At 39.1% G+C, this 12,494-nt stretch overlaps 1 protein-coding gene across 1 annotated transcript; it reads left to right on the forward strand.

The window, feature by feature from the left end:
- The first annotated feature begins 1,799 nt into the window (after positions 1-1,799).
- jkamp (jnk1/mapk8 associated membrane protein) lies at positions 1,800-12,193 on the forward strand. Its single transcript, XM_023265450.3, has 7 exons — positions 1,800-1,938; positions 2,616-2,695; positions 5,834-5,988; positions 6,819-7,025; positions 7,403-7,584; positions 7,759-7,835; positions 8,366-12,193. The coding sequence occupies exons 1-7, from the start codon at positions 1,935-1,937 to the stop codon at positions 8,582-8,584; spliced, it is 924 nt and encodes a 307-aa protein (XP_023121218.1). The 5' UTR covers positions 1,800-1,934; the 3' UTR covers positions 8,585-12,193.
- The last annotated feature ends 301 nt before the right edge of the window (positions 12,194-12,494 follow it).

Raw genomic sequence — 12,494 nt, forward strand, 5'->3', positions numbered from 1 at the left:
TGACAAGAGCACTATCTGTTGAGAGAGGCCGCAGATACCACTGGAATAAGACAATCAATGTATTTAACGTCAACTGACAGTGGTTGTAATATGGCTGATCAATGTGTAACAATGTAGTGATAGTGAACCTCAGCTACATCCAGCCAAGAGTCAGTCCTAATTTGTGCTGCTCATGTTTTACTATTACATCACAGAGCTGCACATCCATTTTTCTGAAAGTAAGATTCCTGGCAATGTTAGAAAAATAAACAGCTGCTACTCTTCCTTCATCTAAGTCAAGAGTATTGTTGGAAATTATGCATGTTCCATATACCAATAATGTTTGAAAATATATGACACACACATGAGTTAGGTGAGAAAAGCATCTAAATATTGTCGCTACTGTGTATTTTACTGAATGTAATCATCAGCTTTTAAAATTTTTTAGATGTACTGGAATTCTTATTGTTCCTGATGAAAGATGACATGGCGTAATTAAAAGTAGAAAGATACAATTTATTGATCGCTCATCAGGGAAATTCACAATGGGATATAATACAGGGGTATGCTGAAATATAGTCAAAAATCTAGGAGAGTCCTCATTTGATCATAGATATGACCCACTAGTGAAATAAGCAGAAATCATTTTTATTCTTCAATTTCTGAACCTTATATTCTCATTTGCACTTTAAATATAACTGCATTTGTCATGGCTGTCTTGAATTCATTTTTCACTATCTTAAAATGAGTAGTTTGTAAAAATCTTATGCCTGCTCATCTGGTGATTCGTACATGCTCACTCATGTCTTACAAACCGAAAGGTTTCCAAATCACTCAATGAGCAGATGTAGGGGTGGAATGGAGGAGCTGGCACAAGCAATAAAGAATGTGACATTGTCTGTAAAAACAGATTGTTTAGGCTTTGTTAAGAATTTGAATTGTCATATGCTCTTATCTGACTAACAAGAGTTATGAACACATTAAAAACATCTGGCAAACAAGAGCAATCTTGTCATAATCCTCATTTAAGAGATGATTGTGACCTGGTGGGGAACATACATAACGGAGAGCCAATTAACAAAGTTAGAACCAAAGCTAAAATTTTTAAACTAGTAAAAACTGCAGATTTCCATTAATGATCTTAAGCTTTTCCCTGCATCAGAGAAATTCTGGTTCCCTCTTCTTTTATTTTGTGGTACATAGTGTTTAAAAGATGAGATACACTGCAATATGGTGCAGAACAGGTATATATGTTTTAATAGTCAGCTTGCCAAGGTTTTCCTTGAAAATTTAATTTCCATCAGAATAAGAGTGAGATCGGTCAAAGTGGATATTTGCAGGAGATCCCTATACGTTGTCAATGTCAAAGCAATAACAGGAAGCTCTGGGAGCAAGACTAATAGGTTCTGTAAAATTCAGTAACAATAATCAGGACTGGGAGTTTATGCTAAAAAAAATGGGACAAGTAGAAGGAGTGTTTAATTTTTCAGCACAGCCAACACTGAAACACATCTTGTCAAATACAAAACTTAGCAGGAAGAATAATGTGGTCATAACCATGCTGAGACTGAATCATGGTGATGGCTGATGACTCTGTGCAGACGCAGAAAACTATAGAACACTATCACACAGGAAAAAGCCTCCTGCGGCAGAGCTTTCAAAATTTCACATATTATTCCCTGAGATCAATACTCAGCATGGAAAATTGTGAAGCAACAAAATAGGGAAACGAGTTTCTCCCGAAGACTTTACGGTCTCTCCACCGTACCAGACTCCAAAAGAACTGAACTGTCAGTGTAATTGTAGTAATATCCAGTGGAGGGCACTGCGTTCAGTCTGCCACACATTTCACCAGAAGAAGAAGGCCGCAGTAATTGTCCCAGCTCATTTTTGACCAACATCTGGTTTGAGTGCCAAACGGTAGAAACCACACTGGAAGTAATTGTTGGGCCACAATGGGTAAGTTCCAGCTGCGTTTGTTCTCACGTCTCATCTAATGACAACCGTCTCGTAGAGGCAGTTACTATTCATTGTTTGATTTACTACTGCTAGCTGTGAACGAGCTAATGTGGCTCATGACATCTCATTGCACTAGCTGTACCAGCCCCAGTCATTTATCAGCATCCCTTAATTTGAAAAAACCAACGAGTTAAAATGGATGTGAACAGAGAGCAGTCACTGTAACGTTGTGTGCCAGAAACTGCTCTCGAGCTAACGCCGTTTTTTTCTTGTTTGCCGTAAAGCTTTACCGTCCAATGGCTGCCTCCGAAATGAAGAAGATAATCATCGGATTTGCTAATGTGTCAATAAGCAGTCCTTGCGCCTATGTATACCTTTAGTCTCTGTCACAGAGACAATGTTTGAAAGTGAGACAACATTAAATCAGTTTCTAAGCTGCAGTTAAACACAGAGTGCTTGGAAAAGATGGAGGGCAAATTTCGCACACCGAGTTCCAGCTGCACATCAGTGTCTGTAGACCCAGATAACTGCACGTAAACAGCCAGCACTACTGGGCTGTTCAGCTTTCCCCTGAAAAATATTTTAGTAACTGGAATGCACTTAGCTAACTAAGTACTTCTGGTGTTATTTACAAGGGTTGACTGACTGCTGCAATGGTTGTTTGTGTGTCCTTCCAGTTGTGGCCATGAGTTCTACGTGTCCAGGCCTATACTGTGGCAGGATGATGGTCAATGGATCGGTGGAAGGGGAGTGTGGCGTAAGTACAAATTGTCAGTTTTTTTTTCTTACTGTTGGTGGATAGACTTCCAGAATGCGGAAGGTTGTATGCTAGTCATCAATCCACGCCATTAAAGAGCGATTGGCTGTTTTGTTTAAAATTTCTAATAGTATCCGGTCCATGTGTACAGAGGGACTGTAGCTTACTGCAGAGCGTTGGAAGAACAATACACCAGAAACATTATCTTTCTGGTGTTGTTAGAAAAAAAAGATTAGGTTTGTAAAATAGATTGTAAGGTGTACTTATCAGAGTGGTCAGGGAGTGTGCATAGATCTTTTCATTGTATTTACATGTTTAAGTCATTGAAGAACAAACTTGCCAACAATTTTGCTGTTCAGATTGGGAGATGCTGTAGTAACCTGTCAGATCACCATGATATCTTATGCTGTGAAGCAGCTCTGGACAAGGTTATGTTCAGAGTTTTGGATTTAAATAGTTATTTTAATCAGTTCGTGATGCTGAAAACACTGAAATATATTTTTATATTTGCTCCTGATCTGCAGCAGAGTCCGTTTATACTGCTGGTACTGCAGCTAATACAGCATATTAGAGGAATGATTATTATGTTGGTATTCATTAAAGATAATATTCAATCAATAACATTCATTTTCTCTTTTATTTGACCATCAAAAGGGGCAGACATAAATGCACTTCAATACAGTATCAGGTTTAATGTTTACCAGGTCTAATGTGCAGCTTTCACATTGGAAGTATGCAGCTGCACTAATCAGTAAAATTAATATAGTAATAAACAATTAACTGTTTTCTATCAGCATTCCTCTCCTGTAGCATTTGCAGTAGCAGCACTTTTTTACCATCATAAATATTCCTCATTGTTGTCCAGTATAACAGTCTGTCAAGTGAAGTAGGTGGCACCCCATCAGTCTGTTTTATGCAGAAGGCATATGACGTGTCAGACACCCGCTTTCTATGTGAAAGTGTACAGACTGAAGCAAAACACCTAAGTTAACAAAGAAAGTTGGTAGCCACCATCCTGAGAGCCACTACCTCTGGCTAAATTCTGATGCGTTACGAATATCAATACAGTAAGATAACATAACAATAAGAGTTGCAGAGACCCTGGCATTATATAGGCAACAGAAGATTTTGAACAATATCCAACCATAACTCCATATCACTGTGTGATGAAGGGTGGTTGGGCTTCTACCACCTAAGTTGTAGACAAACTTCTTTTTGTATCTGTTGGATTGGGTTGAAAGTACTTTGAATAACCAAGGTAAATAACTGCAGTAATTTATGCAGTTTATCCAAAAGATAAAGATTTGGGTTGTTTTTCATCATATCTTTAACATTTAGCAAAAAATTTAACAACATGTAAGATTGTTTTGTGACTTATTTTGAGCAATAGTTAAACACAAGTGTCATTCAATTCTTGTGTAAATTTCTGAATAGAATGTGTAGCCATTTAGACTGCTTCCTGAAAGGAAGTGCATTTTACTTAAAAACTAATGTGGATATCATACTCGTTATTAAGATTATGCATATGGGGCCAGCAGTGATGTCTGTGAGTACAGTTGAGTTGTATAGGCAAGTATAGGAAATTCATTTATTTATTTTTTTTATTTATTTATTTTTTTTTTTTTAGATCAGTATTTCTCAAATTTTATTTATACATACAGTGTTTCCTCTAGGATTTTTTCCCAGCAGCGGCGCTGCTCTGCTCCTGCGCCAATCCTGAATCTGGGTCATATCGGAAGCGGACATGTTCAGCAGTAATATAGAGTGGTATAAAGTACACGTAAAAGGGAAAAAAATGGTTCAAGCAGTAGATGTACAGCGATCAGGCATAACATTACTACCACCTGCCTAATATTGTGTTGGTCCCCTTTATGCTGCTAAAACTCCTCTGACCCAGTGGGGCATGGACACAGGGCCTCTGGGGATGTCCTGTGGCACCAAGATGGTGGCAGTAAATTCTGTGGGTCCTGTGGGTTGCAGGGTGGGACGTATGTAGATCAGGCTTATCCTGGTACATCCCACAGATGCTGAATAAGATCTGGATCGGAGGAGTGTGGAACCCGGTTGAAACTGCTCTGTCATTCCCCGGCCACTCCTGAGCAGTGGTTTTGTTGTGTGTCGGGCTGCATTGTCCTGCTAAGGGTGGAAACTGGCGTCAAGGACTGCTGTTGGCAAGGGGGAGTTGGGGGATTGCTTGACCTGCAATGTTTAGGTGGGTGGTACATGCCAAGCATCTACATGAACATCAGGACTCAAGGTTTCCCAGAAGAACATTGCATTATAACAAGATGATCAATGTTATTCACTTAACCTGTCAGCGGTTGTAATGTTGTGGCTGGTTGGTGTATATTTGGTGATGGCAGTACGTCAGTGACAGAGCACATATCACATATAAGACATCACGTGACTCCACAAGTGTCTTTCTAAAGTCATTTGCCCTCGGTCCTGTTTTCCTTGATGGTGTCGTTCAGAAGTGGCACCAAGTTTAATGGTTTTGCTGCCTTCTTACTACACATGATGGGAGTCATCTCTTCGGCTCACAGTTGTTCACCAATTGTATGTGCTTATGAGCTTTTGCTATGTGGAGACCGGAACGATATGAAATCTTCTGTCTTCTGGCAACTGATGTGAACTTGGACTGCTTTTATTCACAATAATTTTGTTGTTTCCGTTTCAAGAAGGTGTTTCTGGTTGTAAGATGCCGTTTGAGGTGTGATGGCTTCATTCATTAATTGCTGAGAATATGTCCACATATCACTTATTGCGTCGTGGGCTCTGCCTGTGTCCTACTCCAGCTTAATCCTAATTTCATGTAACTCTAGTCATACCATCACTATCATAATGTCCACAGACACTTCATTGGCATAGGTTTGGCATGGTGTTTCGATTCAGTGTTGTATTTTGATAATATTTGTAATTAGTTTTATTTTAAGTCTTGGCAATTCTTCCTTTTATCGCTAGAGGGAGCTTGCATACCACCAGATGAACAATTACCTCAAAGACCCACTGTTTTAGATTAAAGACTTTACTTATCTAGGGAAAGTCAGACAAAAAGAAAAATTTAAGTCTGGGTTTTGTGGTTGTAGTGAGTTTTTTAATGGGCCATTTTTAATCACAATCATCTGTGTTTCCCGGCAGGTTTGTCCTCGAGGAGAACGGGCCAACATTCAGAAGGTGTGTGAAGCCTGCACTGAATCCCCTGAGCTCTATGACTGGCTCTATCTGGGCTTCATGGCCCTGCTCCCACTAGTGCTGCACTGGTTTTTTATTGAGTGGTACTCTGGAAAGAAGAGGTGAGACAGGATTACACACACTTCCTGATGTTGTACAGCATACTGGTACAGGTTCTCTTTTGCTTTGTTTATTAATAGTGCCATTGTTGCTGTAATATTTCGTTGTTTGTATTTATACATGTAATATGGGCTACTCTGTGGAGAGCTGAGCCAATGTCATGATACTTTATGTTACTCTATGTCAATAGTTATTAATTTTTTTTAATGATCTGTTTTTAATAAAAACCGGTAGGATAAAGGTTTGGTATGATTTTAACCGCCTTAGTCTATTTTTCAAGACGCAGAAGTGATAATGTTGATGAATGAAGAAACACAAAAATAAATTGACACATAAATGAAAATAATAGAATAAAGAGATCATCTCACTTTCTTTTACCCTCAAAGAAAGTAAGTAAAACCCAGTGGGCAATCAGAGTGAAGCTGCAGCTCTTGTGCTGAACTTAAGATCCAGAGTGAGTGGCCTGGGCTGGGTAACATCCCACCAACACCCAGCATCAGCCTCCACATGCACCGTGACAACAAGTTTGTCAGCACTCGGCACAGGATGACAATAGTGGATTGCTTAGGTGGAGGTGGTGGGGGACACATGGTTATAAACCTTTACTGAACACAAAGGCTGTCTCGTCAGGGCAACCATTAGCCCCTGCTGGCTGCAGCCTCCACCAGGGGAGGTCTGTGTGCATGGACGAAGACAGCATGAGGCCCAGGCAGCTGCAGACTAGTGCACCTTGGGAGAGCTAATTTCATTTAAATGTGTGTTAGAAGGGGTCTATGATAAGGTTAATAATTCTGTACTCCTGTTGTTTGATCTTGTGCTGTTGTCTGTTTAGTTCCAGTGCGCTGCTGCAGCATGTGACAGCTATGTTGGAGTGCAGCATGTCAGCTGTGGTCACTCTACTGGTCACAGAGCCAGTTGGAATGCTCAGTATCTATTCCTGTCGAGTCCAGATGCTATCAGACTGGTACACCATGCTGTACAACCCCAGTCCAGACTATGTGAACACATTACACTGTACACAAGAAGCTGTGTACCCACTGTGAGTACTAACAAAAGGATGTTTTAAAAATCTAAGCAGAGCTACAAACTCAAAAAGATGCAAGGGTAAAATGGTGGGGGCGGCGGGGGATCCGAATATTTGGATACCACCATAATGACCGAATATTCGTGTATTCGGGGCCAGCCCTAGTATTTGTTTATCTTTCTTTCAGAAAATTTCACTGCTAAAAGATAATAAAAACAATATAAATGAGCATTAAATTAAATGCAAATTAGCCAAACAAGTGATAACAAAGATTTTTAGGGTTCCAATCCGTACCATGAAAAGAAATTCAATGTTTTCTGATATTTTTGAATTCATTCTTCATAGTGTTTTTCCACTCTTTGACCGGAATCTCTCTAAATTTGTTCATGTAGCTACACTATTGTGTTAATCTACTATGCATTCTGCTTGGTGCTGATGATGCTACTGCGTCCTCTATTGGTGAAGAAGATGGCATGCGGTCTGGGCAAGTCTGACCGCTTTAAGAGCATATATGCTGCTTTGTACTTCTTCCCCATCCTCACTGTGCTGCAGGCTGTAGGAGGAGGTCTGCTGTGTGAGTATTAATGACTGGCACAGACCCAAATGGTCCCAGTGATGGAGATTGTATAGTTTTCACAATATTATGGCTAAATGACAGTTATTAATCCTTATGTTCTTTATGTTCTAATAACATCTTAATTTTGTAGGTTGATGTTATCATCACTGAATAAAGTTTTATATGTTGCAGACTATGCATTTCCCTACATTATCCTGGTCCTGTCTCTCGTCACACTGGCCGTTTACATGTCTGCCTCTGAGATTCAGGTAACTATTGTCAATGCACTGTGGGTCTGGCATAGCAGATTTATTGACACATTGAATGTGTCAATAAATCTGCCGTGTTGCATAATTATACACCGTGTTTTATCATAACTGTAAAAAAGTAAGATTTTATATGTGTTGCATTTAATTTTGTATTACTTGATTTAATTGTGACAAAGTACATCACAAGACATTCTCAAGTTTCATTGATCATTTTCAAAGAGGTACTGCATACTTTAGAAAAAGCATAATATATTCCCAGGTTGCTAAAGGCCTGTGGTTTGAATATAAGGGTTAAGAAAAATGCAGGCCTTTCCGAGCAGTGTCAGTGATTTCTTCTGCAAAATTATGCCTCCCTTGGTGGCATTTGCCTTAACATTACTGCAGTGATGCCAGTGATACAAGAACAAACATTTGAATGTTGCAGAAGCTTTTTAGAGTTATTAAGCATTTTGTATTTAATTCTGGAAACGAATGTCCATGTATTTATAATTCTGTCCTATTTTCTCTGTGTGCTCGCCCCCCACCACCAGTCATTTAAAAATCTGGCTGCTAAGAAGAAGCGCCTTGTTGTCCTGTTTAGCCATTGGCTGCTGCACGCATACGGCATCATCTCCATCTCCAGACTGGACAAGCTGGAACAGGACATACCACTGCTGGCTCTTGTGCCAGGTCCTGCCCTGTTTTATATTGCTACAGCCAAGTTCACTGAGCCCAGTCGCATCCTGTCTGAGGGCGGCAATGGACACTGAGATGAATTCAATATAAAACCATCGGTGGTTGATTGTAAATTCATGTAATTATTTCTTGTATAGTGTCTAAAATTATAACAAAACAGAATCAGCTTCAGCTTTAATGGCCAAGTACATACACAACATAGAAGGAGTTTGGTTTTGGCCAGTGGCAAGGTAGCAGTGCCCAGAGTATTATCTTTAAATGCCTCAGTTAAAAAACAGAACTATCAGTTTGTTCTACTGTGATACAGAACAGAAAAGCTACGGAGATGAAACCAAACAATATTTGGTATTTTAACTTTATAAATAAGCCAAACAACTAATCAAGTCTTTTTTCCAAATTTTGTTTGGAGAGTCAGTTCCCAATTTCATTCTGCCCATCATCTGACATCATCCCAAAATGTGGTCATATTTAAGTTTTGTAAATTGTGTAAATACAGGTATTCGTCATTGATACACATGTACACACACAGAGCAACAACATTAAAATCACTTGCCTAATACTGTGAAAGAACCACTGCAACAGCTATGACTCATCGAGGGCTTGACTTCAAGGATCTCTAAAGGTGTCCTTTGGTGTCAGGATCCAAGACATCAGCAGGCCCACTGGATTGCAGATATTTTCTGCCTGACAGTTATTAACACAAGATTATAAATAGAAAATTCCTTTGTTGAAATTGATGTGTTTAAAGGAGAAGGTTCCTGAAGGTGTATTGTAGTTTGTCGTTTGGCTTGAAGTGGTGAATGACTTTAGGTGGCTGAATACAGTAGGCATCTCATTTTATATGTACACTTAAAAAAGCATTGACTGGATGTTTTCAAATTCAAAAATGTGTTACGCATTTTGTAGTAACCACACAATTCATGGTGAAATGCCATTTATAGGGGAAAATTTAAAAAGATTGTATTCAACATTAAAAAAGTAACTGTGCAAAAAATTCAATGTAAAAATGCATCTTAAAAGAGCGAGAGTGACAGAAGCAATGCAAAAACATTGACCAAACTGTCAAAAATGAATACTGTTTAAGGAGCATCAAGTCCTGTAAGTTGTGTTCTGGGTCCTCCAAAGGTCACACTTGCTTTTCCAGCTCATCCCAGAGATGCTTGATGTGTTTTAAATGTGGAGAATTTGGAGGCCAAGTTAAATGTAGAAATGAAGTCATGTTCCTGAACCCACGTGATCTGCATTCTTCTCCCCAGGTTATCAATGCATGCACACCCATTGCCTAGCATATCCCACGCCTTGACAGATACCACTGGAACAAGACAATCAATGTACTTAACTTCAACTGACAGTGGTTGTAATGTGGCTGATTGACATGTAACAATGTAGTAATAGTGAACGTCAGCTACATCCAGCCAGCCGAGAGTCAGTCCCAGTTTCTGCTGCTCATGTTTTACCATTACATTACAGCACTGAGCATCCATTTATCTGAAAGTAAGATTCCTGACAGTCTTAGAAAAATGCACAACTGCTATTCTTCCTTCATCTAAGTCAAGTTTGATGATCATGTCTTATAAATCATGAAAATAAAATCCACCATCTTAAAATATTAGAACATTTTATGTCAAGTTTGAAAAAACTGCTATTTAGACATATCATGTATGTCTCAGTCTAGTTCAGTATGTGTAACCACAATCATGGGGAAGACAGCTGACTTGAAAGTTGTATATAAGAAAAACATCGACATCCTCCGCAGAACGTCATTGCTGAAAAGGCTGGCTGTTCATGGAGTGCTGTATCAAAGCATATTAATGGAAAGTTGACTGAAAGGTTAAAGTGTGGTAGAAAAAGTGCACAAGCAACAAGGGTGACTGCAGCCTTGAGAGAGTGGTCAAGAAAAATAATTTCAAGAGTTCACAAGCAGTGGGCTGAAACATCAAGAACCACCAAGCACAGCCATCTTCAGGAAAGGAACTACAAGTATCCCATTCCACGTATCAAGTCTCATCTGAACCAGAGACGATGTCAGAATTGTCTTGCGTGAGCTGAGGACAAAAAAGATGAAAACAATCTGACCCAAAAATATAGACAAGCTGAAGGCTGCTATCTAAGCAACCTGGGCTTCAATAACACCTCTGCAGTGCCAGGTTGATTGTCTTAATACCACACTGCATTGATGTAGCAATTCCTGGTAAATGAACACACTTTTCAAAAGTTGGACATTTCTGAAATACAGTGGTGAAAAAAGTTTTCAGACACCCCATGCATTTGTGAGATATTGCATTGAGAATATTTATTACAGTCACAGCCAAAATACTAAACAAATCCTTTAAAAAAGCCATTGAAAACTTAGAACTGATTGGTTTCATAAAAATACATGAGAAATTTTGAGTATTGGGTCACTTTGGTACCAATGATCCACTAATGAAGGTTGTGCCTTTTATGAAAAGACACAATTTTTGTTGCCGTGCTCTGCGCCTATATAAAGCCAGCACATTTGAAAGTTTTTCAGACACAAAAATGGCTAAAACAAGGAACTTAACGCAGAAAACATGCCTGAAGATCCAGATTCTCAGCCAGGAAGGGTACAGCTTCCACTAGATAGCCAGGAAGTGCAGATGCAATCCTTCAGCAGTTGGATAAACTGCAGAAATACAGATGAACCAACAGCTTGGAACACAAACCAAGATCTGAGCGTCCAGGGGTTTCTTCAGCAAGAAATGACTGCATCCTGATCTGCATGTGCAGGGAAAACCACTGAATGGCATCACAGGACCTTTAGCAGCAGTGGTCAAACCAAACTGGTGTCCAGTGTTCCACCCACACTGTATGTGGTCAATTTTTAGATCACGGCTTAAGGTCCTACAAGGCTGTCAAGAAGCCCCTGATCAATGAGAGACAGAGGTTAGCCCGGCGTCGTTAGGACCAAGCACACAAGAACTGGACAGCCAGGAATTGGAAGAAGATTCTGTGGTCAGATGAGTCCAGTTTCCAGCTTTATCATTCTCCTGTATTATCTCCAGCATGTACAGTACCTACTGTACATGCTGGAGCATGCTGGAGGCAGTATCGTGGTTTGGGGATGCATGAGTGCTGCTGGTGTTGGTCATCTCACTGTCTGATGGCACATTGATCTCTGCCAAGTATTGTTTCGTTCTCCAAACCGGCATGATCCCTTCTGCATGTGCACTGCTTTGTCAAGGTCGAAACTGGATGTTTCAACAAGATAATGGCCTTTGCCACACATCCAAACCCAGTAGAACTTGGCTGCTGGAGCACAGCATCCATGACTTAGAGTGGCCAGCTCAATACCCAGACATGAGCCCCACTGAAAATCTGTAGTGGATTATCAAAAGATCTGTTTCAAAGCGTAAACTGAAGAATTAAAAGCAGTAATTCAAAAAGAATGGGACAAGATTACCCCTCAACAATGTGAAAGGCTCATGGGGAACATGCAAGCCAGGATTATAGCTCTACTGCGTGATAATGGCAGGATTACTAAATATTAAGTTGATGATGTGATGATTTATTTATTTTTTGTTAAGTTTTCAACATGTTCTCTGGCTGGGTTGTAACATTTGTTGACTTTGATACAATGTTGAGAACTAACATTTAAACTGTCAAGAATTTAGTTTTGTTAGTTTTTGTTGTAAACAATAAACAAAAAATATTTAAAATTTGTATTTGTTTGTGTCTGTCTAATGCAGCCTCACCTTTTGAAACACAAAAAAGATTTTACACAAATATTTCATGATAATATCTGAGATTGTGTAAAAAAAATTTAGGGTGTCCGAAAGCTTTTTTCCAGCACTGTATCTAAATCCTGTTTTTGATTGTTCTTCAGAAATATCTAATCATTTTGGAAAATTTGAGATACTGGATTTCTGATTTTCATTTTTTATATATATATATATATATATATATATATATATATATATATATATATATATATATATATATGTATATATATATATATGTATATAT

Source organism: Amphiprion ocellaris, chromosome 20 (genome assembly GCF_022539595.1).
Source record: "Amphiprion ocellaris isolate individual 3 ecotype Okinawa chromosome 20, ASM2253959v1, whole genome shotgun sequence".
Taxonomy (NCBI): Eukaryota; Metazoa; Chordata; class Actinopteri; family Pomacentridae; genus Amphiprion; species Amphiprion ocellaris.

Excerpts from the sequence above, each read along its gene's own strand:
- jkamp (XM_023265450.3), top strand. Across the intron at positions 5,989-6,818 it reads TGGTACTCTGGAAAGAAGAG|TTCCAGTGCGCTGCTGCAGC; the intron begins GTGAGACAGGAT and ends TTGTCTGTTTAG. Across the intron at positions 7,836-8,365 it reads TGTCTGCCTCTGAGATTCAG|TCATTTAAAAATCTGGCTGC; the intron begins GTAACTATTGTC and ends CCCCACCACCAG.